Source organism: Archocentrus centrarchus, chromosome 1 (genome assembly GCF_007364275.1).
Source record: "Archocentrus centrarchus isolate MPI-CPG fArcCen1 chromosome 1, fArcCen1, whole genome shotgun sequence".
Lineage (NCBI taxonomy): Eukaryota > Metazoa > Chordata > Actinopteri > Cichliformes > Cichlidae > Archocentrus > Archocentrus centrarchus.
In genome coordinates, this window is record NC_044346.1 from 37,127,185 (window position 1) to 37,148,629 (window position 21,445).

General features: G+C 41.7%; 2 protein-coding genes across 5 annotated transcripts; both read right to left on the reverse strand.

Moving 5' to 3' along the window:
* Nucleotides 1-447: 447 nt before the first annotated feature.
* On the reverse strand, nucleotides 448-10,594 carry LOC115793517 (E3 ubiquitin/ISG15 ligase TRIM25-like). Of its 3 annotated transcripts, XM_030748643.1 has the most exons (7): nucleotides 9,998-10,594; nucleotides 4,470-4,565; nucleotides 4,112-4,345; nucleotides 3,786-3,954; nucleotides 2,400-2,489; nucleotides 1,821-1,930; nucleotides 448-1,732 (listed from the first exon to the last, which is right to left on the reverse strand). In XM_030748643.1, exons 1-6 carry the CDS (start codon nucleotides 10,592-10,594, stop codon nucleotides 1,854-1,856), a joined length of 1,263 nt encoding a protein of 420 aa, XP_030604503.1. In that variant the 3' UTR covers nucleotides 448-1,732; nucleotides 1,821-1,853. The 3 variants fall into 3 exon arrangements, with proteins under 3 accessions (XP_030604503.1, XP_030604444.1, XP_030604573.1); XM_030748584.1 differs by having other exon boundaries at nucleotides 448-1,930; XM_030748713.1 differs by lacking the exon at nucleotides 4,470-4,565 and having other exon boundaries at nucleotides 448-1,930; nucleotides 9,998-10,586.
* A 1,069-nt stretch (nucleotides 10,595-11,663) lies between these two features.
* On the reverse strand, nucleotides 11,664-20,817 carry LOC115793051 (E3 ubiquitin/ISG15 ligase TRIM25-like). Of its 2 annotated transcripts, XM_030747809.1 has the most exons (11): nucleotides 20,706-20,817; nucleotides 19,828-20,449; nucleotides 18,727-18,822; nucleotides 18,376-18,609; nucleotides 17,396-17,564; nucleotides 17,269-17,295; nucleotides 16,835-16,891; nucleotides 16,652-16,741; nucleotides 15,732-15,875; nucleotides 15,407-15,466; nucleotides 11,664-15,326 (listed from the first exon to the last, which is right to left on the reverse strand). In XM_030747809.1, exons 2-11 carry the CDS (start codon nucleotides 20,422-20,424, stop codon nucleotides 14,797-14,799), a joined length of 2,004 nt encoding a protein of 667 aa, XP_030603669.1. In that variant the 5' UTR covers nucleotides 20,425-20,449; nucleotides 20,706-20,817; the 3' UTR covers nucleotides 11,664-14,796. The 2 variants fall into 2 exon arrangements, with proteins under 2 accessions (XP_030603669.1, XP_030603756.1); XM_030747896.1 differs by lacking the exons at nucleotides 16,835-16,891; nucleotides 17,269-17,295.
* Nucleotides 20,818-21,445: the final 628 nt, after the last annotated feature.

A 21,445-nucleotide genomic window follows, 5' to 3' on the forward strand; every position in this document is an offset into this window, starting at 1 on the left:
CAAACCACTGGTTACACTCAAAAACAGGAAGGACAGATCAGGAAAAAATGGAAGAGGAGAGAAACGGCTCATGATCTGAAGCAGACTGCATCATCTGTCAAAGATGGTGGAGGCAATGTTATGGCATGGATATGTACAGTATATCTGCCAGAGGAACCGGGTCACTCGTGTTTATTGATGATATGACTGCTGATACAGGGCTGTACTCTCTGCTCAGATTCAGCAAAACTGATCAGATGCTTTGGATAATGACCCAAAGCATCCTGCAAAAGCAACCCAAGAGGTGGTGAGGCAAAGAAATGAATATTCTTTAAGGGCAAAGTCAGACACCTGATCTCAATCTAATACAGCAATCTTCTCAGTTACTAAAGAAAAAAAAGGTTAAAACGATAGTTTTTTAAACCCCCTTGAATTCAAACTGTGGGGATAAACAGAAGCAAAATTACAAACAAACCAAGAAACAATGTTACAGTAGCTACAGTGGCACTTTGCATTTACTCATTTCATAGTCACAGACAGCACAAGATTGTTGAATACTGAAACATCACAATAAAGAATAAAAGTGACCACACTCGCACATATTGCCATCTGATGCAAAAAACAATAATTCATTCAACATTTTGATGACTTATTTAAAGATAACATGACAGTCATGGCGCACATTTTTGTTTCAAACACTTTGCTGCTTCAGTATTTATTCACGCTAATTGTGTTACATGTTTGTATGATAGAGTGAGGAACAATCATAAGCATTTCAAGGAATTTTATTGGCAAATAAGTCAAATTTATGCAAAGAGTTTGTATTTACAGCGTTAACCCCAATCTGAGCATCTTCCAGCATGATGCAGCTCCATGTCACAAGGTAAAAGTGATAACTAAGTCACTCAGAGATTTGGATGCAAGTCCAGGAAACTCCCCAGATCTTAAATACAGTTACAGTACCGTAACTTTTGCTTGCTTACAAAGAAAATTCCACAGGACACCTTTAATGAGAACATTGGCTGACTGCATATGCTACCCATGGCTTCAGGTTGCACAAAGTAATGGAGAACATCCAGAAGGCTGGATAAATATTCTCTAGAAAGGGGGGGTTAAGGGAACTCTGTGGAAGGGATACGGTCTGGTCTCATTACTGTTATGCCAAAGCTGGACAGTAAACCACTTGAAACACCAGGACTGGGCATTGTGACCCAATTGACTGGTGGGTCCTTTGCAGTTGTAACCCAAACACATGCCGGCAAAATTGTTGCCACAACCATACACACATAATGCAAAGAGAGAAATGTAGCCACAGTTATACACGTGCAAAAATATTTGTCTTAGATTGCAGAGGAAAAGCAGGTGCAGAAGAGGATCCATGAACTCACCACACACTAGGACTGTAGGCTGTGAGTGCACAATATCCTCAACATGTTTCCATTTCTTTAGCAATTTTTGTGTAGAGTCGCAAGCTGATGAAGACCTTTAAATTTCCAAGAGACGTGAAGGGTTGTTCCCAAAGTCTGACCTGCACAGGCCCATCCACTCAGAAGCACTAAACTACTGTGAAGCCATCAGTTAAACTGAGCTCACACAACAACCTATTATTAATAAGGGTGTTTAAGCATTTCATTGCCAAATTGTATGAAATTGTACGAAGCATATCAGTAGAACTCAGCGGAGGGGGGGCACAGTGACACTCGTGGGTAGACCGTGACCTCCGAGGCCCATCTATAAAGCCTACGCTGGCCATCTGCACGGGACAAAAAGAAAAGGCCATTCAAAGATCAGACACAGCTGCTGCTGCTGCCACATGAGGGAGTGATGCCTGCTACGCTCACAGCCTCTGGGTTTCTCTTTCCCTCCACACGCCATCAGGTTTTCCACTGAACGGGCATTATTCTTGTTCCCACACTCTCCGCAGTGGACTGAGGAGGCTTTGGCTTGTTTTCTAGAAAATAGTAAAAGTGAAGCATTTATAACACTGAATATGCATAAACAACCCAGCATCCTCCATTATTTATTCAGACCTCAGAAAACAGACAACAGGACTTTATGTGGGTGTGAAACCTATTTTGGGTCAGAGTCCTTATGAGTGCATTTATGCCGTTTTTATGTCCTGATGACCACTAAAATGACACTTATGGATCGCTCCCATTTATTTAGAACAGGGCTTTAAAATAACCAAAGGTGGGTATTCCCAAGATGGCTGATGAATTGTGAGACTTGCTTCTAGAAGGACTTTGAAACAACCATTACTAAAACAGTTGATTCAGTTGTGAATTGTGGATATGCTGTCATCTTTTTCCATCCAGAAACAGATTTGTGGGGTAACTATTTCAGCTTGGTGTACCTAATAAACTGTCAGGGTATCGCATGTTATCTATTGATTTAATTTTTTTAAGTTATATTTTCCTTACTTCGAGTTCTTCTCTTCTTTTGTGTTTTGGTCTGAGGGCCCGAACTGTGTGACTCGGGGAGTCTGGGGTCACCTGGACAGGACTCCACCTCTGTAAAAAAACAAGAAACAAAAGAAAAGCCATTTTATTCTTCACCTGTCAACAACCCAGCCATGGGGCACAAACCAGTGTAGTCCTAGTGCTGGTCCCAGCCCCAGATAGATGGGGAGGGTTGGGTCAGGAAAGGCATCTGGTGTAAAATATTGGCCAAATCAACCGAGGATAGTAAAGGATGGATGGATGATGGATGGAAGGATGGATGGATGGATGGATGGATGGAAGGATGGATGGATGGATGGATGGATGGATGGATGGAAGGAAGGATGGATGGATGGATGGATGGATGGATGGATGGATGGATGGATGGATGGATGGATGGATGGATGGATGGATGGATATTATGTGTGCAGGAGAAGGGAAGCAAGACCATGGGAACTGGAGGTGGAGTCAAACCGTTCTACCATGGTGTAGACTGGAAGAGAAATGATAATCTAATCAAAGAAAATTGGATAAAAAAATTATAATAATGTGAAAAACATCTTTTTAAAATGTGTTTTATTAATTATAAATAAATATGCTCAAAATAAAAGTGAATCAGTAACCATAGCTGTACAAAAGTGGATACATATCACATACCTGTTATTAACAACATATCTATGATTTTTTTTTAATCATAGTAGTAATTATCAACAAATTAAAAATAAATAAATAAACATGGTTGAATGTTCATGCAGATGTTTTCAGATATTTGTTGCATGTGCGACTGTATTTAAATTTTCTTTTCTTTCCTCAGAAGCTCTTACCACGCTCTGGCTGAGATCCAGTACGTTCAGCACTTGCTATAATATATATACTGTACATCTATCTATCCAAACAATGTCAGTGACTGCAGAAAAAACACTTTCCTATTTTCTTCTACTGCTTCTGTGCCTCAGTTACTGAATAATCAGGATCTAATGGTGCAAACAGCTGATTCTCAGGAAACACAGGTGACCCACAGCAACACGGGAAACACAGTCTAATTCCCAGACTAACTTCCTCAATTAAACAATGGAACAAGGGGGAAGGAGTGACCCTTTACACGCAGCTCAGGGACACACATAAACAAGAGGGCTGGAAGTCTGATCTGCAAATGGACCGGCCTTCATTTAAAGGATGATGTGGTGATCCCCAACAAAAAATAATTTACAACCATTTACCACAAAGTCCACAAGCTTTCCTTCGACTGCCAGCACTTCCAACATGACACAAACTCAGCAAATGCATCAGCGCAAGTGTGAAGTTCTGCAGCTACATTTAAATGCAATAAATGTAAAATCCTCCACTAACATGTACCGGCACCATTACCTGGTTTAAGTAACAGTAATCTGGCCTCAACAGGCTGATTAAGCATCTCCATCAGAGTCTCCCTCAGGGCAGCAGCAAACGCCTGTGTCGCTGTCACCTTCTTGGAGTCCAGGTTGATTCGAGGAACGTGCGGCTCGAACTTTATGACTTTGGGCAGTTCAACTGAAGCCTGTGAGGAACAAGAGAAAGGAAACCCTGTTTATGGTGACATGCTTTTTATCCCTAATTATTTAACTAGTACCACAGCTGTTCTGTCTTCTTTGCTTTAAGTTTTCCAACCTTCTCTTCTCTCCTGCTTCACGTTTCTCTGATAACGTTCGTCTCACCTGCAGGAAAGTCGAGGTTTGGGATTCACTCAGCAGGCTGTTGATGTCTTCTCTGGTTTTTCCCATCTTCTCACAGTTTTCATTTAGCTTCTTCGCGAGTTCCTGAAGTTTCATCTGACCGAGCTCCAGCTCGCGGTCCACCTCATTTTGGGCCTCGCGTTCATCTTGAGCCAAGAGATCCCTCATCTGCTGATAAACAGCTGCCAGTGCCGTCTTCCTTTTATTTGCTGCGTCCTGGAACAGAATAAATACAGAGACAATAAGAGGAGACACGAAATGAGTTTATTTATAGTCACATTTTCCTTCATCTCTGATTAAACTGTAACAAGTCATGTGACATGTAATGTGTGGAAATTACCTTCAGCTTGCTCTGCATGTTATTAATTTGAAACACAACAGTTTCAGTTTTCTCCATTTTCTCGTTCAGCAAACCCAACTTGTTCCTGAGGTCGGACTACAAGGACAAACACACAACAGCTTCAGCGCACACGTTTCATTCTAAACTAGGGGTGTTCAAAATATGTCTTGAAGACAGAACCAGCCCATCAAAAGATCCAATCTGACCCAGTGGATGGTTCACAAAGTGTGAAAGCTGAAGAGAAATAGACCCCCCCCCCGTGTTTTGTCACCAGGGCGGCCTTCGCTCAGAATGGGTCATGTCATGAGAATCATTGCCCAAACTCTCAAGCTGAGTTAGAAATCTGAATTGTGGTCTTACAGAAAACACTACTCATGGCCTGCCATGCTACACTAAGAAAAAGCAAAAAAAACCGAGACACTGTGCCAACACTTTTTTCGTAATAATAGCAGAGTGACTGAATTTTACATGTGTGTGAATGAGGAGGAGACAGGTGGAAAGGTGAAGATGTAAGGAGCAGAAGTAGCGAAGGAGACAAAGTTAAAGAGCGAAGCCATGTTTGGACATGTGCAGAGGAGGGATAACGGATATACTGAATAAAGGATGTTGATTAGGAAGTCGACTCGCCAGGCAGGAGGAAAAGAAAAAGACCACAGAGAAAATACATGGATGTAGTGATGGAGAAGGCTGATGCTGGGATAGGGTGAGATGGAGGCATGTGATCAGGTGTGGCGACCCCTAAAGGGAGCAGCTGAAACAAAAAGTGGACTTCCTGGATTTAGAAAAACGAAGACATACTGCTCAAGCTCTACTTAAGACATCTGAGGCTGTTCGTCATTTTCAGGATGCAGCTGTGCTTGTTTAGGCTAAAAACTGTAAAATCTGGAGCTTACTGTTTTAAACAGTGGGGAAATTAAGTATTTGATACACTGTCGATTTTTTATCGTAGGTACACTTCAACTGTGAGAGACAGAATCTAAAGAAAAAAAAAGAAAAATCCAGAAAATCACATTGTATAATTTTTAAATAATTAATTTGCATTTTATTGCATGAAATAAATATTTGATCACCTACCAACCAGCAAGAATTCTGGCTCTCACAGACCTGTTAGTTTTTCTTTAAGAAGCCTTCCTATTCTGCACTAATTACCTGTATTAATCACACCTGTTTGAACTCGTTACCTATACAAAAGACACCTGTGCACACACTCAATCAATCACACTCCAACCTCTCCACCATGTCCAAGACCAAAGAGCTGTCTAAGGACACCAAGGACAAAACTGTAGACCTGCACAAGGCTGGGATGGGCTACAGGACAATAGGCAAGCAGCTTGGTGAGAAGGCAACAACTGTTGGTGCAATTATTAGAAAATGGAAGTAACACAAGATGACTGTCACTCTTCCTCACTCTGGGGCTCCATGCAAGATCTCACCTCGTGGGGTAAGGATGATTCTGAGAAAGGTCAGGAATCAGCCCAGAACTACACGGGGGGACCTGGTCAATGACCTGCAGAGAGCTGGGACCACAGTCTCAAAGATGACTGTTAGTAACATGCTATGTCGTCATGGATTAAAATCCTGCAGGGCACGCAAAGTCCCCCTGCTCACGCCAGAAAATGTCCAGGCCTGTTTGAAGTTTGCCAGTGACCATTTGGATGATCCAGAGGAGGCATAGGAGAAGGTCATGTGATCAAACGAGACCAAAATAGAGCTTTTTGGTATCAACTCCACTCGTCATGTTTGGAGGAAGAAGAAGGATGAGTACAACCCCAAGAACACCTTAGTTACCTTGAAAAAGTAATTTGATTACTCCTTTAAAAAGTAACTTAGTTACTTTACTGATTACTTAATTGCAGAAGTAACTAAGTTAGATTACAAGTTACTTTATTAGTTACATTCGACAGCTGCCGGTCTTGTGCCAAAAAAGTAATCGTCTGCCATAAGGTGATTCAGATATTTCTGTGTTTTTATGTGTAATGTTTTTGCTTATATTGGTAAACAGAGTGCAGTCAGCATGATTTATGAAGGCCTTACTTATAAAATGAAGAAATAATCTGTATTTCAAGAATCTTTAGGAGTCTGTGTTATTGTACCTACATTATAATCAATCCAGAGCTTTTTGGCTACTTCAAATATCTTTATAAAACTGTGATGTTATATTAGTTGTGATTTCTGCAGCCTTCTGAGCCAGATTTCTGTTTAAAAAGACATTTTTAATGTCAATGACAGTTTTTAACTTGATTAAAAAAAAAAACAAATCTATAAAAGTCACTTTGCCAAAAACTGAAATGACCTGATATCATTCATGAGAGATATGTTTGACATATGTTTCACAGATTATAGGTCAACAAGTCATTTACAGCCATTTAAATACAGGCAATCGTTTTTTTGGCAAATACTGAAAATCACTTTATGGCAGATAATTACTTTATGGCACAACACCATGGCACTTCAGATTTGACGCAGTGTTTTTGAAACTAGACAGCACTTTGTCGCCAGCAGAGTGCACAACTAACCTTGATACTGTCATCTTTAAAAATATACAATGTGACACAAATTCAAAATAGTTCCTGTATTTCCAGCTAGAAAAGTGAATCTCTCACCTCCCTTCATTGTTTACATTTGTGTGTCTGTGTGCTATTATTGTCCTCATGCTGAAAACAGGACTTAATTGTCGCATCGGCCAGACGTCACTCCCCGAGACACAAAAAGAAAGCAAAAATATATCTTTGTACTGAGGAAAATGACAAATAGTAACGCACAGTGACTTGGATAAGTAACTTTAATCTGATTACTAGACTGCAAATAGTAATGTGTTAGATTACTCGTTACCAAAAAAAAGTAGTCAGATTAGAGTAACGCGTTGTTAAGTAACTAAGTACTAAGTAACGACATCACTGGTCCCAACCGTGAAGCACGGGGGTGGAGACATCATACTTTGGGGGTGCTTTTCTGCAAAGGGAACAGGCTGCAAAAAAAAATCATACGATGTGATTTTCTGGATTTTTTTTTTTTTTTTTTTGATTCTGTCTCTCACAGTTGAAGTGTACCTACGATAAAAATCACAGACCTCTCCATTCTTTGTAGGTGGGAAAACTTGCAAAATTGGCAGTGTATCAAATACTTATTTTCCCCACTGTAGTTTATTATGGAAAGCTTTTAGTGGTTGGGCTTACTTGAGATCAAATTGGGTTGTTTGTGGGCTGATACTGTAATGGTCCTTCTTCTGCTGCCAGTACAGGTATGACCCATGGAGGCACGGACACAGTGGCGTCCTGTAGTGTTGGCCACCTGGGCGTTGGCAGTGAATCCTTTAGGCCCAGCTGGTTGTTGGTTGTGGCCTGAATGCTGTGAATGTTCAATTGGGGAGTTTGGAGGCCACATCAGTTTCATTGTGGCAGGATGTGTTATACTATGTAGGGAAGCTCTGCCAACAACCTCCTATGGGGTATAGTTTTGTACTTTTATTTAATTTAGATTTTTTTTTCCAGTTTTTGTCTAGTTCCAGGTCATTTATAGGGTAGCTTGTAAAGAGCCACTGGTACAGACATGTGGATGACACCTGGGTCAAAATCAATTCCCAGGAAGTAGAAGCCTTCACTGGCCACATCAACTCAGTGGATAAAAGCATTAAGTTCAACAGGGAGTGTAAATGACCTTTAAATGGTTGGACATGTTTGAGCAGAATTTTCACATTTATTCGTTCTATAAACGTTTTGTCAAGTTTAATCTATGGGAGAGTTTGTTTTGAAGTTTATGCTCTTATTTCAAAAGAGAAACAGAAAAACAAGAAGAGCACTCAGCAGTAACATTGGGTTTACAACAATACAAAGTGTACCTTATGTTAATAAACACCTGGCTGACAGTGGCTTGTGTCTTGAGTCCGTGTGTAAAGAAGCTGAAAGCTAGTAACTTATTAGAGTGAATGGGGCACTGTAGTTTTGTCAATAATTGTATTTTAATTTACCAGTGAAGGTATCTGCAGCCACAATTCAATGTGTTATATTTTAGTTAAGATACAAAAGAAGTTCTGCTTATATGAGATGGAGACGAAAACCGCCTTGTTCCTCTTGGATCTGAGGTTCGACTAACGGACGGACCCTCCTTTCCATCACTGGCATAGACCTTACCGGGGGAGGCTGAAGAGTGTGATCAGTGATGGGCAAGTCATCCCCTTTGTCCCCAGACTCTGCTTCCGCTACAGAAGGTGTATCAGAGGGATTAAGGAGGTCTTCGAAGTATTCCTTCCACTGCCTGACTATAGCCTCAGTTGAAGTCAGCAGGGCCCCACCTGCATTATAGACCATGTGAGTAGAGCACTGCTTTCCCCTCCTGAGTTGCCTGACAGTTTTCTTGCTTCAAGGCCGTCCAAAAGTCTTTTTCCATGGACTCACTGAACTCCTCTCACACCCAAGTTTTTGCTAACGGGTCCTGACTGTTGTTTGCGCTTATGCACCGAATGACAGTTCAGAGTACCCACCCTTCTTGGAGTCGCTGGGTGGGGTGCTCGAGGGTGCTCCATCCATCCAGTCCACTATTGTCCTACTGGGAGACTTCAACGCTCACGTGGGCAATGACAATGAGACCTGGAGGGACGTGATTGGGAAGAACGGCCTGCCTGGTGTGGTTTGCACGGATGTTCGAACATAAGGATGTCCATAAGTGCACGTGGCACCAGGACACCCTAGGTCACAGGTTGATGATCAATTTTGTAATCGTATCATCAGATCTGCAGCCGTGGGTGAAGAGAGGAGCTGAGCTGTCAACTGATCACCACCTGGTGGTGAGTTGGATCAGGTGGCAGGGGAGGATGCTGGACAAACCTGGCGCACTTTAACGTATTGTGAGGGTGTGCTGGAAACACCTGGCACAGGCCCCTTTCCGTGAGATCTTCAACTCCCACTTCTGGCAGAACTTCGACAGCATTGAGTCCGAATGACAAACATCAAGCGTTTAAGGCTGAAAGAACAACAGCCGTCACACAAGTCTCTGGTTACTGTTCTGTATGCTGGACAGAAAGGTTAGTGGATATCGGATGTAGGCACAGCGACTAGCAAGGATGGTCTGAAACACAATTAAAAAAGACATACCCAACTAACTGCCTAACCTCAGGAGTTGCATCAATTCTTTTTTGGTGCTGGACCAGGATACCCGTCAACAGCCTCCACCTTAACTTTCACCAGTTGGACTTTATCCTGGTCAACAGTACTACCAAGATAAGTCACCTTTGTTTTGGCAGACTTGCATTTGGCTAGGTTGACTGTTAATTTGTCTTTGCCAGCCGGTCAAACACTCTCGTCAGAAAATGAACGTGAATTTCCCCGTTACACACCCTGGTAAGCACCCTGAAACTTGTTACAGAATAGGAAAACCACCCCCCACACTGTAATAAAAACTGAAATGTCCTTATTGATGGAGGAAAGAGCCATCCTGGGAGGAACCCAGCTTATATGGGTTTCAAAGCAGGTGAAGCCATTTCTAGGATTAGATTGGAGAAGCAGAAAAAGTAAATAATGACAAACACGCACCTCTTTCAGGTTCCTCTGCTCCTCCAGAGTCACGAAGGAGCAGCCTCTGTGGATCTGTTGAAGGCAGAAGCTGCAGATCAGTCGGTCATGCTGGGTGCAGAAGAGCTCCATCAGCTTGTGATGGTCGGGGCAGATGCGCTCCGACAGGTCCCCCACAGGCTCGCTCAGCTGGTGGAGAAGGAAAATGGGGTTTTCCCGGTGAGGGCGCAGGTGCTCCTCACAATATGACGCCATGCAGGTGAGGCAGGTCTTCAATGCCTCTGCTTCCATGCATGTATCACAGCGGATGACATCTTTTCTCACGGCTTCACTCGCTTCTCCACTCAGGCTGGCTTCGCTTTTGTCTGACCTCACTTTGAATGTCTCCACGACGGCGGTGAGGACCGTGTTTTTCTTCAGCTCCGGTTTGGTGTCGAACAGGGTCCGACACTGAGGACAGCTGTAGGAGTCCTTCCAGCTTTCCAGCAGGCAGTCCCGGCAGAAGTTGTGTCTGCAGGGGATGGTCACCGGGCAGTCAAAGGGGCTCAGACAGATGCTGCAGATCAGTTCATCCTCCAGACTCATGATAGAAAACTGAGTCTCAGCCTCTTCAGCCATGACAGTACTGATATGACTGAGGAGGCTGCGAGGCAGAAACGAAACTTTTTCTGTGTGGTTAATAATTGGCCAACCCCCCTTTAAATAATCCCCAAAACACTCAAACCAGCAAAATGACAACACCTCCCGTTATCCTAGTTAAGATTTTAAGATAGTGTTTATTTATCACATGCACAGTTATACACAGTACAATGCACAGTGAAATGTATTTTGTACCTGCAACATGAGCAGGTATGACGGCTGCTGACCTCACCGGTGCCATCTTCTCACAGTTAATGGCTTGCATTAAAAATGTGATAGTTCATGCTGACATGAGATATTCTAGGAAGTGCTGCTAGCAGCTGATTGGATAGATAAAACACCTGGATTACTATGTTTTTGCTGTGTACACTTTTTATACAATATCAGCAAACCCATTAGCGGAAAAAAACGGCGCTCTGGTACACGCAAATGCATGATGTGTAAATATAACTCTGCTGCTTTATTTGCAGAAAGAATTATTGCTTTATTGATCTAATTGTTTACCATCGCTGCAATTAGCAAACAGGCGTGGCATTTAGCATTTGATATTGGTAAGCTAATTAGCATTAAAAAGCTAATTAGCATTAGCATGCTAATGCTAAACCCCATCACTAACACATGCCCGCCGGGCTGAAATATATTTTCATAACTTTTCATAACTAATAAGTTATGAAAATAATGATAGAAAAAAAAAGTTTAAAACTCATATTGTAAAAAACCCAATTTAGTGTTAAAAATGTCTTAAAAATGTTAAATTTATAAAGTTCAGGTCTTTACATACAGTCCATATTGGCCCAAATAATGCTAACTGTGCCAAACTCAATTCCATATACTCTAAAAGCTGTCAACCATTACTGAGCTGAAGCAGCACTTAGCTGTAATCAGCTGACCTCAGCACTGTCAGGTCTTACATCTGAACTAGATGTAAGGTGAGGGCAGGTGATGTTGACATTGCCTTCAGTATATGACAGCAAAAGAGCAAATTTCTTTGTCACACACTTTATATCACGTGAAGCTTAAAAAAAAAAAGAAAAAAAAAAGACCCATATCAGAGACAGAAAAACCTTTATTGGAAATAATCACTGGTTAATTTATGATACAGTTTTTGATTAAACAAAATGCATTATAGCAACAGTATACAGAATACAACAAGAACACCCTTCATATAATGCACTGCTTTTTTCAAAGACTGACACCACAAGATACTGCTACAACCATCTATGTGACACAAAGAAGCATGAACTACAATTCAGTGGACAAAATCAACACGATGCTGGGGCGCTGCTGGAGTCTGCTTAAACTAGGATGCATGTTACAATCAAAAACAGAAGCTACAGGAAATAAATGTATAAATCTACACACCCCTATAAAGTGATTTATGCTTAAGGTAGTAAGAGTACTCAGAAGTGTCACCATGGTTCAGGAAAGGCATTGATGGTTTCTAAAACCCTTCCTTCCCAAAAGTCTTCATTGTGATAAGCAGTTTTAACCACACAGGTTCAGATCAGGTTCGGCACTATCAGTACACCACCTAAAAATATTCTGTTTATCACTCAGTCTGTCTTCTCTTCTGAACCTTTTAAATGCAGTAAAGTTTAGTCTAACTTTGTCAAAAAGTCAGAGGAGCCGTGATGCTTAACTTCACTGTTAATGTGCGACGAAGAGGTTTGACACTTCATTTCTGTAAGATGCTCTGATTTAAAGTGATCACCATATTACCACTTTAACACCTGATGGACCGCAGTGACGCCACATCAGGAAGCGAGCCGCTGTTCTCACAGGCCGGGGTAAACTTTGTATCATACAACAAATAATTTACCCCTCTGAGACTGTACGTTTTACTACCTTCCCTCCACCTTAGGAAAAGCCGACAAGGCTTTTTGGTTTAATGTGCCTGCCATAGGGAAAAAAATGCATTTTATTTCTATGGGGCATCCCCATGCAATCATGACATCCCAGGATCATATCTAGCCCAGGACGGCATCTGCGGGGTCATCTGTGACTCCCATCATATCATCTGACTCAAACTCCATCATTTAAGGCAAAATACCCTAAAAACAACCCGAATAGAAAAACAGAAGAGAGACTTTCAGAATGTGATGAAAACAGAAAACATGACTTCTGTTCCCATCAGCTGAAAGAAGTGAGCATTTAGAGCCCGGTGATACAAGCAACAGTGTATATTATCTTACTGTATGTTCAGACTGTCCACGACATTTAAAATATATGGTGCCATACACAGTTTGTAGGGGGTGGTGCTTGTGCACATTGAACAGCCAATCATATCACAGAAATATACATTTAGGAACCGACTAATGGCAGTCAGTTTGGCTGCAGAAGACAAACTTCTGGCAGGCGTTTACAGATCATTTTTTAATATTTGCTGTTTTTCCAATTCACAAAGTAATGCTGGAGGATTCTGAACTTATAGAAATCTTTAAGGTCACCATACATTGTTCATATCATGAAAGACTGCTGCATCACCCAGTCCTATGACTTTAATTCCCACACTCCAAAACAAAGTGGAGCAGAATCGATATCAAAACACTGTAAACATGTGCTGAGCTGGTAGATTCACGTCTTGATCCAGCTGTAGTTGCACCTGTGCTACAGTGATGATGGATAATCTGCACAGCATGTACAGGACACACAACATATGGTATGTCAGTAGTAACTGTAGAAAAGCAAGAAGGATAGCAAATTTCTGAAAGACCACCACAAGGAAACCCTGCCAGGTAAGTGAACTTGTATAATTTTTTTATATATACACACACACATGTAATTTTTTTTTGTCTTCTTTTGAGTTTATTGGTGGGAAAATGAAGCAACAAGTGGGCCTGATGTTTGTTTTTTATCCTGCTTTTTTCAACTTCAAGGCAAAACATTTTTGGTTTTCAATACTTTTCATAAATGACTACAACATATACATGCATCGCAGTCACCAGAAAACACAAGGAGGAGCTTTTCCTGTGTTTCAAGACAGCTTCATCTTATTGAATTCAGCTGCTGTGCATCACAGCCAGCATAGCTAACAAAAACTAATGACATCAGCTATGACATGCCATTAATTTCTGATATCCACTTCAGCTGTCTGCCTACCAATCAGACTGCACAGAGAAACCACCACCATGTATTCCCCAGATCCAACTGATCGGTACTAAGCAGTGTACAGAAAGCACTTGTAATCAGGACGTTCATGTCCTGTCTCAAGTCGAGTATTTCCTCACTTTTACCATTTTGAGTTCGATAAGTACAACTGCATGCAGCGGCGCACATTAAGTATTTGGACGGCGCACATATAGCTGCATGTTTCTCACCCTCAACACTCAGGACGATAATGCATTGTTAGCACTGACTGCAACAGCAGTGGCAGTTAGCTGCCAAAGTCCGGCACTGATATTATGCACTGCGGCATTATTTGGAGCTTCTGTGCATTAAACTGTCGTCTTTACTGCAGCAGGGTGGATGTTTAGTCAGAGGCTCGACAAGTCAGAAATATTCCAAGATGTGACGACTAGAGCGACAGTCCTGGTTAATCTGCACGAAAAGAACTAAATATCTTATGTGAGACGGTGATATTCGACCTGTACATAAATCCTGATCAGCTGTGCAAAGAGAATTATTTTCCTCCAACAGCAACAATGGTTTAAAGAAAGGTTATACCTGCCCTCAGGTAACCTATCAGCTCCTGAGGTGAAAAATATGCCGGGTTCATTTTTTTGCTGCTCCAAACATTCTAAATTTGATTTATTACTAATTATTAGTTTACCTTATTAATATTTTTTTTCCTTGCTCCATTTATTTTATATCATTTTGTATCATTTTATGTAGAGAAAATTTCTAATAAACACTCAATGATGAAAGGTACCCTCTGGAGTTTCTGTCTGTTAGCACATGCGCATGATTTAGTTTCATCGATATTTATTGATATATATCCAACATACCAACAAATGCAGCAGCCAACACCTACACAGCTAGTGAAAAAGAAGGCAGCTTGCTAACAATGTTAATTGGTTAATCCATTTTAAAATCAATTTTTTCCTACACTTTTAGACCTCAGCATAGAAAAAAATGTGATAAGTATTATACAGCTATATAGTTACTATAACTATTGTTGCTTACAGGAAAACTCCACAGGGTACCTTTAACAGTGGGACCGCTGGCTGACTGTATGTTACTCATTACTGCAGCTTGCACAAAGAAATGGAGGAGCCATTAGAGAAAATCCAGAAGGCCGGATAGACAGCTTCAGCAAAGGGGAACATGAAGGAGTGGAAGGGATACGCCCTGTCAGCCACGTTATAGAACGTCGCCGTGCCCGCCTCACAATCCAACAGCACGCCTACGCGCTTCGGATTGGGATTGGCGAGCACAGTCTCGCTGCTGTTGTGCCACACTGACAGCTTGACGTTAAACCACTCGACACACCAGGACTGGGCGTTGCGGCCCAGTCGACTGGTGGGTCCCTTGCGGTCGATGCTGTTGTAAGCCAAGCCTATGCCGACGAAGTTGCTGCTGCTCAGTCGCACCTCCCAGTAGTGGCGCCCTGTAGAGAAACCCTTGGAGGCGAGCACCTGGGAGCAGACAGCAAAGCGGTCGGGGCAGTCGGGGTAGTTTACGTGCTCATCTGACACCGAGGCCTTAGTGAAGTTCTCAGTCAGTGCGATGCGTCTATGGGCGGTTCTCGGATTGAAAGTGAGCACTGTGCCAACTGCAAGGGACAAAAAGATCACTCAAAGAACAGACACAGATGCTGTTACAGCACGAGGGAAAGACGCCTGCTACACTTACATTTCAGAAGTTCACTTCTCTTTTCAGCTGAGCTTATGTCCGGGGGAATATCTGGAGTTTCTACGATTGAAGACACACAAAAACACAATTAGTCAACAAGCTCAGAGACAACAGGAGTTGTAAAACTAGAGGAATGCCACCAGTTCTAAACATTAAAGTATATTCTGAGCTATCAGGATAAGGGTGAGTGTGTAGGTTGGAGCTCAAAGTTGTTTAAAAACTGAAAATAAATCCAGGCATCCGGTGATGTTATAAAGCTCTCAGACTAGTCCGTATCTCTGCTTGAGGCAACTCTTAGCATAAGGTGCCAAAACCTGGCGTCTACCTGGTTTATGTTTGGGTTCAGCTGCCAGAGGACGACCTCTGGGTTTCTCCTTCCAGCCCAAGTCCAGCAGGTTTTCCATTGAATGGGCATTAATCCTATTTCCCATATCGTTCCCAGTGGACTGAGGATCTTTAGGTTTGGTTTCTAGAAAGTAGTGAAAAACAATGAAGCATTTATATAATTAAATATGCATAAATAATGTCTACAAAAAATCCTCCATCATTTGTTCAGACGTCAGACTGTGTGGGTGTGACGTCATCAGATTTGACTACCAGAACAAACACAGACATTAAAAAGGAGACACACAGAGCTCAAAAAAATCCCGCACAAAAATATGTGAGGATTTTGTAACAACAAAGATGGACATTTGTCCCGCCTCCTGTCCATCAACAGTCAAACCACAGAGCTGTGTGTGCTGTTGCACCAACGTAAATACAAAGGCGTATCTAGCTGTTACTGCAGTAATGATGTAAGAGAGCTTTCTGTGTGCTTTGGTGAGTCAGACATTAACCATGTCGGCACACCGGTCTGTGACGCTAATGAAGCTGCAGGAAGTACAACTTGTAGGGAAAAAAATTAAGCTTTAAACTTTACTCTGGAAAAAAACATTTTAAATGGTTTTAAATCAGATGAATGGTGGTTCCACGTGTGCTTTTTTGCTCTGTTGACTATGTTTTAATCATTTAATCATTATTAATGGTTGTATTGTAAAAGTCACACGATGTACTTTATCAGTAGGTATATATAAAAAAAGATAAATGGTGATGCTAGAGTAATTTCCTGTATATCTGTAGTTCATTTAAAATCTCTATAAACACACCGTTATGTGTTCAGTGTAGACAATAGAGTTAGATGGCAAGAACCACAAACAAGGGCAATACCAAAAAATCCAGTAGAAAAAAATAAAAGTTGTTTCTTACTTTGAGTCTTTTTCTTCTGGGCTGATTTGGCTGGAGGACCTGGACTGTGAGACCTGGGGAGTTTAGGGGGACCTGAAGGGAACTCCAGCCCTGAAAAAGCAATTAATGAAAAAAGAAAAATTATTCTTGACCTGTTATAAAAACCTCTTTTTATAAACCTTGTACTGAGATGAACTGACTCACCAGGAAAACTTCCAAATATCAAAGGTTTTAACCCTACAGATGAACCTGGTTTTTCAGCTGAAAACATGCCACATGGTGTCATTACAGTATCGTCTCTTTATCAACACTTAATGAAATAAATAAGAAAAGGTGGAATCAATTTGATTATTTTCAAAATATACTATTGAAAAATGAAAGGAACACTTGAACCACCTTTAACTTGATTTCTGGTGTGATTTTGAACCCTCAGAGCTGATGATTTTGGTTTCCACTGCTTGCTGTTACATCAGTTTGTTTAACAAATCACACAATGTCCGTGTCCATAAAAGATTTCAACTTGAATATTCCTTCATCGATAGCCGATCCATGATTTAAGTGTTCCCTTAATTTTTTGTGCAGTGTACTTTGATAAGAATCCAGATTTCTTTCATCCCCACATGAAAAAAAAAACTCACCAGCTGCCAAAATACCAGGATTAACATCTGCAACAAAATTGGACACGACTGGCTTCACAACATTTTATTAACAAATCCATCTGTCCCTAATGAATCGTCCGGCTTACAAACCTGGGCGTGCACTCACCTGGTTTACTTAATGGCAGTCGGGTCTCGACGGGCTGTTTGACGATCTCTGTCAGAAGCCCCTTCAGGGCAGCAGCGAAGGCCTGCGATGCCAAAACTTTCTTGGAGTCCAGGTTGATTTTAGGGGAGTAAGGGTCAAAGTTAACAGCTTGGGGGAGGTCAGAAGGTGCCTGAGAGGAGAGAAACACAATGTCTGCACAGTCAGGATGATGCCATCATATTTTATAAAAAAAAAGGAATGAACTACTATGTAATGCAGTAAACTTACAAACAATAAATATAAATTGTGCTGTGTGTGGGTGGGTGGGTTTTTTGTAGTGATTGTGTCCCATGAGTTAAAATATTCCTCTAACACAATGATCATAAAATCAGAGACCTTGTCTTTAACCCTGTAAAGCCCGAAACATGAAATAATTGCCAAATTATTTGAAAATTGAGTGTTTATGGAACCTTATGACAGTTTATTAATTAAATATTAATTTGCATATATGGGTTTTCATTTGTAACACCTGGCTTTTCTTTTGCAATTTCTTGCTCAAAAATGTATTTCAATTATTCACACCGAAGATGTAGAAGTCTCAAAAACGAGGTGCTAAGGGGTTAAAAACGTGCTTTCTGTGTAAATAGAACAATTGTTTACATGCAATATAATAATGAGACATTGCTGATGTTTCTGAAAGCTGGCAACATAATGACCAGCAAAAGCAACATAATGACCCTTCAGCTTGTAAATACGTTACTGATGACTGCACGGTCTCATTTACTAGTTTCAGGTTTCACTGAATAAAACATGATGTTCACTTTGTAGTTTATGGTCCACACAGCAGCCTGGAAGGAGAACTGCAACATGAGACCGTGGACGTTTTCAATCATGATTTCAGTCTCTGTTTTAGAACCATTGCACACTTTGTATCATATGAGTTACAAGTTATGTTAGCTTTTGCTAATGCAGCTGTACGGATTAATAATCAGATGTCCCACCTGCAGGAAGGCCAGGGTCTGTGACCGACTCAGCAGGCTGTGGATGTCTTCTTTAGCTTTGTTCAAGTTATCAACGTTGTCGCTGAACTTCTTCATAAGAACCCTGAGTTTGGTCTGACCGGTCTCCACCTCTCGGTCCACTGAGGTCAGAGCATCGCGCTCCTCTTGGGCCAGCATCTCTCGCATCTGCTGATACTCAGCTGTCAGAGCTCTCTTCTTGTTGGTCGCCATGTCCTGGAGGACAGAACATCCATAACCAGATCAATAAAGAAATAACTCAGAATGTCTCTTTATCCATGCCCTTAGATTTTCCCCATTTGGATGATTATTATCTCAAATGAGCAGGCTTACCTTTAGCTTGTTCTGCATGTCCTTCATTTCAAATATGATGCTCTCATTTTTCACAATCTTCCCGTCTAACAAACTCAACTTGCCTCTCAGGTCGGACTGCAAACAGAAACACGATACAGTCACTTTAGCCTCATCTCTTAAAAAGAGAAGGTATAAGTGACAACTTTGTTCTTAACCCCGGCTTCCTGGTTTCAGAATGAGGGTCACCTCCATCTGTGTTACTGTGATGCGCCGGCTATGCATAAATCCTTCCAAGCCTCCAAGCAGATGTTAAAAAAGCAGGAATGACCACATGTCTGGGGTGTGGACATGCAGGCCATGTACTTTGTGTGTCCATGAGCATGTGAATGTCCACTCGGATGATCGGAGAGTGAACGCAAAGCTCTGTGCTGACTCCTCCACAAGACACTACTACAGACTGTATATAAATGATGGACAGCTTCCAAATCTGTAGTAAAGCCAATGTGTGTCCTAAACCTGCATTCTTTATAATAGCCAGCAGGGGGCAGTTCTTCTGGTTACAAAAAAAAAAAAAAAGTATTAAAGTCTATGATAAGGCAGCCTCAGCTTCCTTCATCTATGACCTCAGTACACAATTTAATGATGATTGTATGGTTTCAATTGCTAGTTTTAAGCCTTACTAAATAAAATATGATGTTCATTTTGTAAATTATGATCCACATTGCAGTCAGAAAAGAGAATAAACCAGACTAATCATATGTTATTCAATAATTATCCATGACATCTGGTTTCAAAAGCTAAAACAGTGACTGCAGAAACACCGCTGAGGCTTCACAACAGGACCTCAACAAAACATGGGAGATGAGCTACATCATAGTCTACATCCACGGACGGATCAGAAGTATAACAGGAACAACTACACTTTCCTCAAGTTAGTAAACCCAGGCTATAGCCATCCTGAGGAAGATACAGAACCTAAGAATGAAAATTGTATTTATAAGGAAAATAAACCGACCATCTTTCTCAGCTTTAGTTCCCCCCAAAAATACATTTAATTTTAAATATACACATTAAACAGATTCAGTTTCTGGTTAGATCTGGCTATTTAAACTTCTCAGGTGAATACTGACAAACACGCACCTCTTTCAGGCTCCTTTGCTCATCGGGGGTCGTGAAGGGGCAGCCTTTGTGGACCTGTTGGAGACAGAAGCTGCAGATCGGCCGGTCATGCTGGGTGCAGAAGAGCTCCATCAGCTTGTGGTGGTCGGTGCAGATGCGCTCCAACAGGTCCCCCACAGGCTCGCTCAGGTGGTGAAGACGGAAAACGGGGTTGTCCCGGTGAGGGCGCAGGTGCTCCTCACAGTATGACGCCATGCAGGTGAGGCAGGTCTTCGACGCCTCTGCTTCCATGCATGTATCACAGCGGATGACATCTTTTTTCTTCGGTTCGCTCGCTTCTCTACTCAGGCTGGCTTCGCTCTTGCTCGACCTCACTTTGAATGTCTCCACGACGGCGGTGAGGACCGTGTTTTTCTTCAGCTCCGGTTTGGTGGCGAACAGGGTCCGACACTGAGGACAGTTGTAGGAGTCCTTCCAGGTGGCGAGCAGGCAGTCCTGGCAGAAGTTGTGTCCGCAGGGGATGGTCACCGGGAGGTCAAAGGTGCTCAGACAGATGCTGCAGGTCAGCTCATCCTCCAGACTCATGATAGAAAACTGAGTCTCGTCCACTTCGGCCATGATGGGACTGATATGAATGAGGAGGCTGCGGAGCGAAAACGAAACTTAAGTCAAGAGCAGGAAAACGAAGGTAAAGCTAAGTTTCGATTCATTTCTAAAGCACCATTTCTTAATCTTTAAGGTCGATAACGTTAGTTTGAGCTCAAAATCATAAAAAAAAAAGTAAATGTAACATGTAAACAACCCTATTGTGAGACATTTTAATATAAAGTGCGACACACATTTTAAGTAAATGACAAAATGAAAGTGGTTTTTAATATATTCAGAGTTTCCTTCATTACCTGGACTCCTTGAGGTGCACAGTTCGAACAGAATAACGCAGTCCGTATCGATTAACTTGTACGTTTAATTAAAGCTGCCGTGTGACACACAGTCCACAGTCCACAGTTCCTGCTGCAGTCAACTCAGCACCCCGCCCCTCCCTCTCTGTACTCACCCGCCCGCCCCCGCCCCCGCGCGCACACACACACACACACACACACACACACACACACACACACACACACACACACACACACACACACACACAGGAGTGCAGGTGTGGTGAGGCTCACTGAAATGAACAATAACGCAAAGTCACAGCCTGCACCTCCCGCGAATTCCTGTGCAATAAATCACGTTCAGAGCACAGAGGCCGCTGTCAGGTCGCTCTGTGCGAAGTCACTGTCAAATCTGCCGAACGTAGAAGTTTGTTGCGCTTTTCTTGTAGATAATAAGGTACGGGTGCCGAGTGGCCCAGAAAGAAGTTTCTTTATTTTACTGCTCAGACCAGCAGATGTTTCACTTCTCATATAAATTCGTGAACAGATGACACCAAAATCTGAAAAGATTTCAGTACAGATTGACTCCCAAATCTGTACAGTTACTGTCATTTAAAATTGCTGCATAGTTCAATGCAAAGCCTCTAAATATTATAAATTTATGATTATTTAGATTATAATGTATTATTTATCATTTCTGTCATTTCAGAAATTATTTAAATTTTTTTTTTTTTTTAACATTTGTGTGCATCATGTGTCAG

Excerpts from the sequence above, each read along its gene's own strand:
- LOC115793517 (XM_030748643.1), bottom strand. The coding sequence starts at position 10,594 with ATGGCTGAAGAGGCTGAGACTCAGTTTTCTATCATGAGTCTGGAGGAT. Across the intron at positions 4,566-9,997 it reads AGCAGAGGAACCTGAAAGAG|TCCGACCTCAGGAACAAGTT; the intron begins GTGCGTGTTTGT and ends TTGTCCTTGTAG. Across the intron at positions 3,955-4,111 it reads AAACCTCGACTTTCCTGCAG|GCTTCAGTTGAACTGCCCAA; the intron begins GTGAGACGAACG and ends TGTTCCTCACAG.
- LOC115793051 (XM_030747809.1), bottom strand. The coding sequence starts at position 20,424 with ATGGCCGAAGTGGACGAGACTCAGTTTTCTATCATGAGTCTGGAGGAT. Across the intron at positions 17,565-18,375 it reads AGACCCTGGCCTTCCTGCAG|GCACCTTCTGACCTCCCCCA; the intron begins GTGGGACATCTG and ends CTCTCCTCTCAG. Across the intron at positions 15,327-15,406 it reads GAGAAGTGAACTTCTGAAAT|TTGGCACAGTGCTCACTTTC; the intron begins GTAAGTGTAGCA and ends TGTCCCTTGCAG.